Here is a 14,070-nt window from a genome sequence, read left to right on the forward strand (position 1 = left end):
CTCACACATAAGGAACAATGGCACATTAACACAAATAGGCACATTATTTTTCCCTCACCTTGCAGTCTCCTGGCGTAAGGCATTGAGAAATGTGTCTGGATGAAACAGCTCAGAAAGGTCAAGGGTGTCTGACAACAGTTTCTGTTTCTCTGCTTTTTCTACCCAATTCTAAAAGAGAGAAAAAAAAAGAAAAGAAAAGAAATCCTGAAATAACTGAAATTATTATTTGATTTTTTAACATTTTGAGTTAATGTGGGTATGTCAATTATTATGATTAATGAAAAATGTTTGCGTAAACATACTGTAACCTCAAAGCTTAATATTAATTTCTATTATTTCACACTGAAAAAGAAATGAATACCCTCTTAAAATATAAAGAAAATTAGCAGTTTATACATAACATGACTCACCCATTCTAAATAAACTCATGTTTCATTCTTTGTTCATTGAAGCTTACTTTGTACAGTGAAAAGTTATTGTTGTATGATGAAAATTATAATTTCAACAATTTTATCATTGTTGAATCCCTATTTCACCTTTACTTACTGGGGGGTTTATGTTTTCCATCAAAATAGCTGCCATTTCTGTCTTTGCTTTAATAAGTTCAGGAAAATAACATCATTCCTTTTAGGTACACTTTAAGATCATTTTTTTGTATAAATAGCACATTATATTGAAGAAACACTTGATTTTCAATCTGCAGTAACAGTTTCTATAACTACTTGCCAACAGGTTTTTAAAATATTCCTTACTACTAGGTTGATGCTGCCATTTTTAGTATATTATTTGAAGACATGAATTCACAGAATTGATTAGAAGATAAAAACTGGACTCTGTTATACGTGGCAATAAATGAATCTAATAAAGGTGGGGAGAATAACTGTCCTCAATTATCCTTACAGAGCACATGCCTCAACCTTCTTTCACTCTTCTTACTGGCAGCTGTGAAGTCTGTTAGGAGCAGCCAGCTCTGAATTTCTCACCAATGCAACACCTTGTGTGCCAACATGAGAAAAGAGACACACATTGCACCTCGCCATCTTTATAAACCATGCCATCTTTATAATCCTAAGAAATGCAATCTTAGTTTGGTTCTCAAGACATTAACAATCTCAAGCAAAGACTTTGTTCTCTTCAGACAAGATATTTAGGAACCTGACTGGTTATGCAACAGTTCACGCTAAAAATCCTCTTCTGAAACATTTAAAACGTATCTCTTTGGTACAATTTATTTATATGATATAGTCACAGTCCTTACAATGGCACTGCAGTATGAACCTGAAGAAACTGCATAACTGACCCTACAAGTAAGCTCTTCACAGATATGCCTTCAAGGCCAGATAGGATGGCGGTCTGAGCAACCTGGCCTAGTGGAGGGTGTTCTTGCCCATGGCAGGGGGGTGGAACCAGATGATATTTAAGGTACTTTCCAACCCAAAGCATTCTGTGATCCTGCAAATACTAAGATAGAAACTAATCAGAGAATAAGATTCCACATGCTATCACATGAAATATAATATCAAAACAGAACAGAGAAAGACAAGCCCCACTCCTTTCTAGATACCAGCTCCCAGGAAATGATAAAATTACAGCAGTCACTGAATAAAAAATCTTGGAAGTTACACTCTCATCACACAATGTACCTGCCAAGCATCTATATCATGTTTAAAAATTACTTTATTGTATTGTTTGAACTGCTGACAGATGAATAATTCCATAGAACCATTTTGGAAGTGACAAAATCATCGAAAATGCAAGTAGATAACACTCAGTAAGTTTTATTTTATTTTGGCAATGTGTCAAACATCTCCATAATGTTTCCACCATGTTAAAGCCTTTAATCAGTTTTGATTTTTTTTATCTGCCACATCACTGATTACGAGCCCTCAACCCAAATGATTATGAATCTGTTCAGAGATTTCTGCTTTCTATTTTCATTAGGTAAATGTACACAGTTAATGACTCTTATCTGCATGATTCTTTTAATGACTTTATATAACTTTATGAAACTCATGACTTCAATTTCTTTTATCATATAGCAGTAAATGTATTCTGATTAGGAGAGGTTTTGTAAATTGTTTTGTGTAATAAAAGTAGACATCACTTCAACTTGTAATTAATATAATCATTATATTGCTGTCATCAAATAAACTTTTAATGTAACTGCTAAGGAGAAACACTGTCAGGAACACAGATGTTTATATTCCACCCAATTAAAAGACCAGTATGGGTAATATTAATTCTGAACACATATAATTAGTAGTACTAGGATGTACACAATAACAAAAACTTTCATTAGATCACAAAAGCAAAATTGTAATGTCTTGTACTGCTCTATATAAAGCTGAATATGTAGCTCATTTACATCCATTTAAATAAATAATTTTAGATGCAATCAAATGTATTTTACAACCCAATTGTAAAAAATATCTTTATTTTAGTTCTATAAGATCATATGACAGCCTATTAGGGAAATGCTACAGTCTCAAAAGACAACACCACTCAATTAACAGATCATTTGTCACTGGTAGTGCCACTGCCATAGGGCTGGAAGAGATCAGGTGTTGATGGGAAGGAAACTTAAGCTAAGCTGTAGAAAGACTGAAGTGATGTTTCTTGAAAGGGAAAAATCCCTCCCCCACCCAAATCTGATAGAAACATGTAATGACTGCATTTGTCAAAGTGATGAAAAGTTGTTTGACTTCTTATTCATCTTGGTTGGCCATGCAGCATTTCAGTCTGAAGGGCTTTCTTCCATCACCAACTCTTATATAACTATATAACTATTATACCAACAATGCGGTCTACAAGTCCGAATATCCTAACCCGGAAAATAAGTTTATTCCAAAATGTAAGAAAAAATCGATCATCCACTCTTCTTTGCAACTGTTTATTTCAAAATTTCATTATTGCAATATTTTCTGATTATTTCTCATTACAATTACACCAGAAATTCAACTGTCTGTGATAGATTTATTTAGAAAATTATTATTATTATTATTATTATTATTATTATTATTATTATTATTATTATTATTATTATTATTATTATTATTATTATTATATCAAAACTTATCAGCAATTCCCAAAATGATTGCAAAGCAATTCCTGGCAGGGTATTTCAAAACTTCCATTAATGTAGGGTTCTGTCTGCTATAATAAAAACATTTTCGTTTCTTTTCTTTTCCCCTTACATAAACAATCTCTTAGCATGGTCTCAGGTAGTTCAAATAATATTTTTTCATGCATCTTAACATCCAATAAACATCTATTCCATTTTCAGAGAGAAGTCTTCCTTATCATCTATAATCCCAAAGCAAACTGAGTGCCTCATTGAACAGTGGAAGGAATAAGGAGGCTGCCAGATTTTCATATTATTATTCATACAGCTTTAGGATCAGAGAATTCCTCTAAAATGAAGCAAGTACTCTTCCTTCACCAGTTTTAATTCATTCCAAATGTATATTCTTCTACTGCATTTTTCTATTGCTGTGGTCCCCAAAGAGAACTTATTCTGAAAAAGAAAATCATATAAATCACCACAGAGGTGATTTCATTTTTGTGCCTAGATGGAAAATTGTATTCAGTGTTACACGCATATGCATAGCCAGGAACCAAACAGTATAATTCTGTTTTTCTACAAGTTTTAGAAGTTTTCCACATTACTAGGGAAAAATATGCAGAACTTTGGCTAAGTCTGAGAGTAAATGATGGTGAGTAGCACTGCTAGGGGAGTCAGTACTCAGTTAACTGGAGTTTAGACTGAGCCAAGGTCAAACAAGCAGTTATGCTACAATCCCATTTTCCTCCCAGTGCAGCAGCTGCTCTACAGGTTTGCTCCAAAGTGCAGGCATTCAGTGAAAAACACCAGCAGGAATGACAGTTTAACAGCTCAAAGAAATGAAACAGATGGACTTTTGCAAGCACTGAGCCCAGAGAGGGTAATGCATAGGGTTCTGAGGAACAACAGGTATACAACAATTCGCTCCCTCGTGGTAATTCTTTGTATGTGAAATCCTTGAGCCATTATTCTTGAGGGAGATATCCTTTATTAAATGAATGTGTGAATATTGCAGTATTTCAGATATATGATAAGGTGTTGGCCCATACTTACAAATGATAAGTAACAGAGTAATTTAATTTGGAGTTTATGTTTGGTTTGATTTTTTTTCCTTCTTCCTTTTCTCTTTTCCTTTTCTCTTTTCCTTTTCTCTTTTCCTTTTCTCTTTTCCTTTTCTCTTTTCCTTTTCTCTTTTCCTTTTCTCTTTTCCTTTTCTCTTTTCCTTTTCTCTTTTCCTTTTCTCTTTTCCTTTTCTCTTTTCCTTTTCTCTTTTCCTTTTCTCTTTTCCTTTTCTCTTTTCCTTTTCTCTTTTCCTTTTCTCTTTTCCTTTTCTCTTTTCCTTTTCTCTTTTCCTTTTCTCTTTTCCTTTTCTCTTTTCCTTTTCTCTTTTCCTTTTCTCTTTTCCTTTTCTCTTTTCCTTTTCTCTTTTCCTTTTCTCTTTTCCTTTTCTCTTTTCCTTTTCTCTTTTCCTTTTCTCTTTTCCTTTTCTCTTTTCCTTTTCTCTTTTCCTTTTCTCTTTTCCTTTTCTCTTTTCCTTTTCTCTTTTCCTTTTCTCTTTTCCTTTTCTCTTTTCCCCTTTCCTTTCCTTTCCTTTCCTTTCCTTCCCTTCCCTTCCCTTCCCTTCCCTGTCCTGTCCTGTCCTGTCCTGTCCCTCAGACCAAAACCACTGGCTACTGCTTTAAACCAAACACTATTAAAGCTTTACTTCAGTTTTCCACACCTCAGAGCCCCCCTGCTTGTTCAGGAAGTCTGAGCAATAAAAGCACAGTGTTACAGCAGTTAGCATCAGCATGCTGGCCAACCACCTGCTAGAAGCAGATAGACAGTAAGGTACAGCTGACAGAAACATAAGCAGATGTGATCTCATTCTGGCTACTGTATTAGTTCATTTTTTATCAAAACAGGAACTTAACTTCCCCTGAATTTGTTTCTGACATTTAATATGGATATCAGAATGATGCATAGGAACTGCAAAAACATTCCTACAAGTTCATGACTGACATATGCCAAAAATACCTACTTCCAGATATTTCCTGTATGACCACTAAACACAGAATCCAGTTAGGCAATACTCCTATGCTTCATGCCTTCTAGTCTCTTCTTTCTCAAGCACATCAGTCACCAAGCACTAGATTGTATTTGCAGTTTCACAGCAAGTGTATAACTGGGTAAGGAAGCCTAAGAACTGGAACTATTCCTTGGTGGAATCAACTCCCCATCTCCAAAAATAAATTGCAGAGGACAGAAAACAGTGGCATACAATATTCATTTGTAGATAAAAGACTAGACTGTCTACAATAATACCTGGACAAAGTCAGGACTACATCAGATAGAAATCCTTTGCAGAGCTCTGGAGCAGGGATGCTGAAATCTACACTGTGATGGTGCTCGTGTGATTAAACAGGGATACAGAATACTCAATATATTAGCCACTGGTAATGATGGGATGCACTGCAGTAATTTGTTTTACAGTACCAGCTCAAAGGCTATACTACAATGAAGAGAGCCAACAGAAAACTGCTTACTTTGCCATGACTCGTTTTCCCTGGTAACACTCCATGAAATACAGATTTTCCATTAGCATCTCCCTCACAGTCCTTGTTCCTCTACTGAAACAATGACCCCTTGAACAGCAGTCACCAGTCTCTCTCCATTTTTTTCATTCTTGTTTACCAGTCATTTATGTTTTGTTAACATCCTCTCTTAAGGCTGTCAAAATACGGAGAAAATCTCTCACCATGCCTGTGTCACAGAACTCTACTATATTAGTAACTATTGAGGCTTAACCTAACTCTCAGATAAGTAAGAATGTTAATCAAACAGACTAAAGCAATCTAATCAGAAATTGCTTAACTCTGTGGGGCCCATATCCCAAAATGCCTAGAAGATACCACAATTAAAAGGCAAAGAAGCAAATCTGGGTTTTTTACATGAGAAAAAGAGATTACCGAATGGAAACAGTGGCTGGTGCCACTCCATTTAAACAAAGGAAGTAAATGATGTCATGGATAGTCTGTGATGTGGCATCCTGGCACATCATGCTGGCTCACGCTGCTTACACTCCATTAAACAGAACACTCCAACACTGCCCAGATTAGCAAATAGTTTGTTCAAAATAGAGATTACTGCTCAGACTAGCAAATAGTTTGTTCAAAAAAGAACAACTTTGTGTAGATGCAGAATATAATTGTTTTTTTTTTTAATTGATGCAGTATGCTAGTATGGATTGTTGTTTGCTCCTACATTGTAAAGCTAAGGCAGTTAGCATAAATGTACCTCAAGTGCAGCACAAAAGCTCTCTCAAGCTCATAAAACCTTTTGCTAAACCCGAAAGCAAATTTCTCTTGTTATGGTCAATTCCAAACGAACAGCTCCTCATAAAGGCTGTAGGTCTCTTTCAGATGCCCTGTCACATGAGAAAGCTAAGAGAATGCTGAAGAGCACTAGCATGGCATAAAACTTCATTCACACCTGTTCTCAGGAAGCCAGAAAAACATGCATTAGGGAGCAATTTAAAGGAAAAAATATTGCCCAATTTGTTAAACACCACACTTTTTTTTTGTTATACTTTAAAATTCATTTTTGTTTTCTTTTTATTTAGCTATAATGGATTTAGTTTTTAAATTACTTCTATTATAGAAATAATTTATTCATAAAATTAAACATTTTGGCATCCAATCCAATTGCAATTCAGAGTAGCTCCAAATTCAACACCAATTTAGCTTGCTCAGCGCACAGTCTATTGTAGTTCTGTGTATCTCCAAAGATGCCTCCACAAATCATATATTTCCACAAACACCTCTGGACAATATGGGTAATGTTTCTTAATTTAGAAGCTGAAAACTAGAGAAGCGTTTCAGATGTGGCCTCAAAAGTGTAGAAGAATTAATAACTGCCTTTGACCCTTAGTAAGGTCATTAGGAATTTTGCATTTCTATGGTATCTTTGGATTCACACATTGGTTTCAGTTTTATTATTCTAGTAATATCTTAATGTGTTCCTTATTTGATGGATGCTTCTGTTGATATATCCAAATCAGTGCTCTTTCTCAGTGTGATAAAATACATGAATACACATGACAGAGTAAATCTTTTTCATAGCTTTGTAATCTGCATATCTGAAGAATGAACAATGTTTGGTTTAGTTCTAAATTATTTACTGCCTTTTGCCTGATATATAAGTAATTTCAATTGCTTAATTTATTGCATGGGATAATGAAATATTAGAAATAATACGGAAACTATTAATTATAGAAAATATATAAGAAAACACACTGTGCATATAAGGAAAAGCACATACAATACTCTGAAACAGTATAAACCTGACAGGAATTTTGAAATTCAAGTTCAGATGTAGAGAACAGATTTCTCATTGGATCATAACGCTCTTAGTTCAGAGTGACTGTGTGGAATTACCACTACAAATATATCAATATGCTTTTGCATACTCTCCTTCATGTAGGGGCACACATTCTAATTTAGTTGCTATTTATAGCACTCAGCTGAACACACTGGGAAACATCATAGAGCAGGAGGGCATTTATCCTCCCTGCCTTTAAGCATCACTTACACTCCTTAAATAGGGATCTAAGCTTCCCATCACTCTTAACAACTCTTCTACTTTGACTCAAGGTTTGGTTTCTTTTTTCTTCAATTATGTACCTTGCTGAACATTTAGAGACAAAGCCAACACCAAAAAGAACTCTACTAAGCAAAAACCAAACAACAAAATGAACAAAACCCCAAATCTGAATGCCTTTCTGTTGACTTCAGTTTTAAAATTCAGTCATGTCTGTTTACAGAATTGCTGAGTGCACTTTCATCCTGCTCTGATTGCTTTATTTGACTGTGAATTCCCAAGAGTAAAACTACTGCACACTCAACAGATAAAGAAGGGTTTAGTCAAGAATTATTCTTATGACTCTTTTCCTTCACAAATGAAATTTGAATTGACAGCCTTGAAACTTAAAAGGCTCCAAAATTTTAAATATTTTTTATATATTTGCAAATGGATACAATATGAAACTGTTGTAATTTCAAATTCAGTAATACGGTATCTCCTTCAAAGAGAGAAAGGTCAAGATGAGGTTACATTTCTGCTTTCCCCCAAAGAAAAGATTGCTAATTAGGGATGATGCTTGCTTGTGGAATGGAAATCTGCTTCTAATAAAAAATGAGCTTTTTTTTTAATACATATCTGCAAATGATATTTGAGAAATAGTTACAGCATGTTACCATTGATTTTGACCTATTAAAATCTCAAAACAGGAGATAAAATATTTTGCAAACTGCTACACCAACCCAGTTCCCAGCAAACCATCTGGAGGTTAAAAAAGAGCCACGATCACACTACCTTTTTGTTACAAGGCTAATTTATTTCATATTCCACAAAATTTATTTCTATGTATGAACTTCTAACTATGAAATCAGAATTACAAATAAAACAATAACAATGGATTTTGAATAGATTGCTTACTTTTAGTAGATACAATATGTTCTGTCAGTTTAGTGGTGATCAGAACAGCAAGTTACTGTAACCAAGGACAAGTCCCACCTAACCAAGCCAGTGGTCTTTTATGATGGATTGACTATAGCACTGAGCAAGGGATTTACATATTGGGATTTACGAGCCATCTATCTGTAAAGCCTTTGACATGGTCCCTCACAACATCCCTCTCTTTCAGCCAGAGAGAGATGGATTTGATAGGTAGATTGGGAGATTGATAAGAAATTGGTTGGATGGTCAAATCCAGAGGGTGCTGATCGATGACTCAGAGTCCCAGGGAATCTCAATGACAAGTGGTGTCCCCCCAGGGGTCCATACTGGAGCCAGTGTTACTTAATATCTTCATTAATGACATAGATAAAGGGATCAGGTGTACCCTCCTCAACTGGAGGACAGGATGCCACCCAGAGTGACCCAGGCAGGCTTGAAGAGTGGGGTCCTTGGAATCTCTTGAGCTTTAACAAGACCAACTACAAGGTGCTGCACCTGAGTCATGGCACCCCCTGGTACCAGCACAGGCTGGGGATGAGCAGATGGAGATGTGGGGGTGCTGGTGGGAGAGAGGCTGGCCATGAGCTCTCTCTAATTCTAAGTTGTCTTAAAAAAGCAAAGCAGATTGATGGGATGAACCTACAAATTGGTGCATTAGCATGTGCTGCAGCCTTCTCATTTATTAATGGATGGAATTTAAAATTACCAGTTTTTGACAGAATAACATAAGGACTCATTTTCATATGTGAATGATAATAACATCGTTTTCTACCACTTGTACTAAAATTAACGTTTTTTGCTTGAGCTTTTGTCAGACAAGACTATCCATTTTACTCTGCTTTCTCTTTTGTTGACAGCTCTGTCCATGATAAAAGAGATACAGTGAAAAACAAATTATTAGAAACAGAGCAATCTACACTTTTAATTTTGACAGATTAAATGCACAAAATTGATTACTATTTTATCACTGCATCTTTTCAGTTTTCTTCCTGTATTGTGAAAATGTATCTTGTATCTTAAAGAGAAAAATCAATAAATGATCATTACGTTTTTAGTTTAAATAAAGGATATCCACTACAGCTTTGCATCTTCTACAATATATAGCACAGCTTTTTGTAATTTACTAAGTATATAAATACTATCTTGCATTCATAGAAAAATACAGAATACTAAATCTAGGTTTTTTAATTTAAACCTAGGTTAGGAAAGAAAGATAATTTTCTTTAAAATACTGTAATTTCATACATAATATCTGTAGAGACAATGACCTGGGTTTGTCTTCTTTTATTCAACACTTACAAAAAGTCATTTTATGAGTAATTATCTCCTGCAATAAATATTTTATAATCAAAGAGCTGAATAATTGGTTAGCAGTATTGGTTAGGGGTACTGTTCAAACTTCTAGTTACAAGGTAGTATTTCATAATTTCAACAGAAGAGCCATTCTCACAAAACATGCCTAGAATTTCAAGAGTTTAATGAACAGCTGCTGAATTCTGTTGAAACAAATTACTTTTCTCAACAGTTAAGCCTGATGTTTATTAAAATGCCTATAACTTGTGGATGCCTCAGTTTAACAGAGCACCAAACACTCACTGGGAATAAGCTTCAACAGCTCACAATGAAACCAAAGGAAATGCAGCTAGTGATATTTTCCCTTTTCCAATGCTGCTTTTTAAAAACTGTTTTTCCAGTTTTTTGTGCAACTCTTTTTTGTGCAAAAGGCATGTTTTTTCAAAACTTGAGATAAGTATAGCTCATTGGCAACCGAAATTATTTACCTTTGAAATAACATAGTTTGCAGATTTAAAATCTACAGTATTTTGGAGGAAAAAAACATTTCACTAAAAAAAAAAAAAAGTTATATTTAATTTGGGGCATCACAATATATGAAAGATATTATGTTATTAGAGAGTGTCCCAAGGAGGGCTGCAAATATGGTGAAGGGCCTGGAGGGGAAATTGCATCAATGCGTGAACACAGCTTTCTGTAAGAGTACAAGAAATGCTTCAGCTTCTGCTTTAATTTCCTCAGATATTAGATCTTATTTCAATGGACAACTATTACCCATCCATGTCCAAAACTTTTAGCTCACATTCTGTTTGGTCCCTTGTTTGGATGGTGCATTTTTACAAAGCACTACTGCTCTATATCAGCCTTAATCATGCATCTATATCTGCATCTTAATCTATATTACTTAATCAATGCAATCTAAGTGAGACAGTGATTAGAAGCAACATGATAAAACAGCTGCTGAGAACTTCAAATTTGCCCATTAGAGACAAACAAAACATTTTTTTAGTAGTACTTGCAAATTGCCAATTTTTACCAAGCAGTTATCAATTAGATATAAGGTCTTAAAAGACATATCCTGGCTGATAAATTTGGAACAAAGTAAAATCATTTTGCAACATGATGAGAACTGAGGGAGCCAATTGAAGATCAGTTCCTTAGCAGATAATGTTTGGCTGCAGTTGTATTTTTGTTTTGATATTCATGACACCTAAAGAGGAGAAGCCAAGAAAAATAGCAGAAAAATGCAAATTCTTCAGAATAATGTGGAAATTTGAAGTAAAATAATGGAATGGGTGGATTTAAAACACATTACTTTTATGAATTTTTGTGCTTCAATATTAGAATATTGAATCTGGAGTATTCTGCACTGTACAGATACCTAGGTAACAGCTCTTCAAATAGAGCGTCATGAGAGGAACAATGACAAGGTGGGGAACCAGCCAAACTAATCTATATTAATCAGCCTCTCCTAAAACTGTAAAACACAAACAATTAAGCTATTGTCCCTGCTTCAAACTCTGCTAAGGCAATGTATTAGAAAACACTCTGAAAACTAAGTGTGATTACTTGGACTGGGATAGGCCTTATTATGGAGTGCCGAAGCGGATGAATAGCAGGACTGAGCATGACTATTCTGGATTTGTACAAGATTTATTATGTGAGTTCTTTAACCTGGTGAAAATTGAGAGGATTTGATTCCCTTGGTTTTCTAAGAGCAGCCTTTCTGCCTGTTATCAGTGAATGAATATTTAATATCTCTGCCTAGATGCCTGGGGTGCAAAGGAGAAATCCTGGGGTTCCTATTCCCAGAAGGTTTTATAGTACATTCAGCAGGCAATTTCCAAGAGTTCAAACCTCATTTACCTCAGACATCCAATTCACCTTTCTGGAGACCTAATTGTTGAAACAGAGGAATAGGGTTCCAAAACAGGAACAAAATCATTCTTCCTTAAACAGTAAAAGACCATTAAAATAGTAAAAATCTTATACTAGGTGATCAAACTGGTATTGAAGTTAAATATTACTATGTTAGATTTTACTCAGGATGGAAACGGACAAGAGAACAACATCTCAGAAAAACATAAGTCTCTTGAAAAAATAGCAAATTTAACTTCTTTATATACTAGGAGTACTTTTTAGATGAATCCACAATTTCAACAAAACCTTTCATAAATTTTGCAACTAAAAACTTTCAGTATTCATAAACATTTCCCTGATTAGAACTCTGAAACTAGTGCTTATGATTCTGAGGTCAGAATGTACACTGCAAGACTTCTAGCAGCATTCTAACTCAACAGTCATCCAAAGGAAGAACTGTTTTTGTAAATGACATAAAATCAGCTGAGTCCAAAAGAATGAAATATAAGGTCTTCTTGGAGTAAGAATAGTTTGGGATTCCTTTTTGAAAAGGAGAATTTAAGCTCTTTATTTAGTTCTAGTGGAAACAAAAATCCATTTCCAATTTATTGACCTGAAACAAATATTAAGGCAGCTATTCAGCTGACATTTGCCTGGGCTGCTGTTTTGCCTCTTGGCAGCTGCAGTTCTGAGTCTGCTCTCTCTCTTTCTCTCTTGCTGGTATCCACAGCCATGAGAAGGCACTTATCTAGAGACTGGGATATATTCAATACCATTATAGCCTGATGTGCTTAATGCTGAGCTATGATCATGAACCACAGGAGAGGGAAACCACAGAAAACATTTAGGGTGCCATCATGAGGAAACTGACAGTAAAAGGACCAAGAATTAAAACTTATACAATGACCACTGATGATTCATACATTTCATATCTTAATGCTGGTAGCAAATATATCATTATAGACAGACAAGTTGAAGCACAGTATTATAAAGTTCAATGTCAGCACTGCTAATTGAAAGTATTCAGAACTCCATCATAGAAGAATGTTCAATACATAAATTTTGCTTCAATTTAATGCAAAAGCTACCATCCAAATATCAGAACTTTCACCTGGAAAGAAATCACCTATTTACATCAGGTCTGTCAGCATAACATAGTACACAGCAACACATGCCTCTACTGCATTTTGCATATGCAAATTTCTTCACACTTTCATTAGGCAGGGGTTTTTTGGGGTTGGGTTTTTGGTTTTTGGGTTTTTTTTTGTTTTTTTTTTTTTGGTTTTTTAATTTTGCTTTTTACTGAGTAAATTCAGACCTAAAAAAAATGCAACACCTGTTGTTTTTCTGCCTGTTGTTGTGTAATGCTCTCAGAACATCTCTACACTTCTATAAATTCTGCTATAAATATTTTACCATCTGGCCTATATTTTGTGTTCCTCCCCATCCCCATTAAATGCTTGCTGCAGTTGCTTTTATTGTTTCCTGCACTGGCAGCAAACCTCTTGACAAGGCAGCTTTTAACTAATAGCCTAGGCAGAGACTTACTCCATCTTAGTAAATGTAATCCTTCAGTACAACTTTGATCGTTCAATGTTGTATTTTGTCACTGTATTTCAATCTTCTATTTTGTCTTAAAAATGCCTAAAATCAAACCTTTGTCAAACAGTAAAGTGTAAGTCAATATCTTACAGCCAATAAAAGAGAGGGACATAAGAGTAACTAAAAAAAAGCTTATAAAGTTGCTCATATAAAACTAATCCAAAATATGGCATTTATTGAAATATAAATCAGAAGATAATTTTCAGAGTTATGAGATATCTTTATTGAAGCCCTTATTGAATTTCTGAATACTAAACCTAGAGTTAACTACTGATTAATTACATTTATAAAATCAATAATGAAAAGATAATTAAAAAATGATCAAGACTAATCCGGAAGATGTAATGGGTACAATCAGGATTTGGAATCACATTTAAGGAAAAAGATGATTCAACTGAAATGCCTAACTAGAAATAATCAACATTTTTATAATAATGTACAATATAGAAATACAGACACTGTATTTTGGAAGTGATTTGACTAGAACCTTGAGATGCAAAACAGACTGATACTTTATTATTAAGAATGGCTCCAAACACAACTATATTACATATTTGACATTAAAGAAATAAAATGAGACAACCAGTACCTATTATCACTAAAAAAAATTTAACATAATTTACTGCTTATGGACACAATCAAATATCTACTGCAAAGCTGTGGCTTAATAATCTTTCTCTCTCTTGCAATAAATAACTGCTAAAAACTGTAAATGAGTCCTTCATAATTATTTCCATAAAAATGACTAATCCAAATGT

The 14,070-nt window shown here is 34.5% G+C and overlaps 1 protein-coding gene across 1 annotated transcript in view; it reads right to left on the minus strand.

The window, feature by feature from the left end:
• The window catches only part of DYNC2H1 (dynein cytoplasmic 2 heavy chain 1), a 143,167-nt gene that overhangs the window by 10,866 nt on the left and 118,231 nt on the right, over window positions 1–14,070 (minus strand). Inside the window, exon 86 of the mRNA XM_005417800.2 lies at window positions 59–168. Within this exon, the coding sequence (XP_005417857.1) occupies window positions 59–168 (110 nt within the window). The remainder of the gene's footprint in view (window positions 1–58; window positions 169–14,070) is intronic.

This window comes from Geospiza fortis, unplaced genomic scaffold (assembly GCF_000277835.1).
Source record: "Geospiza fortis unplaced genomic scaffold, GeoFor_1.0 scaffold16, whole genome shotgun sequence".
Classification (NCBI taxonomy): Eukaryota; Metazoa; Chordata; class Aves; order Passeriformes; family Thraupidae; genus Geospiza; species Geospiza fortis.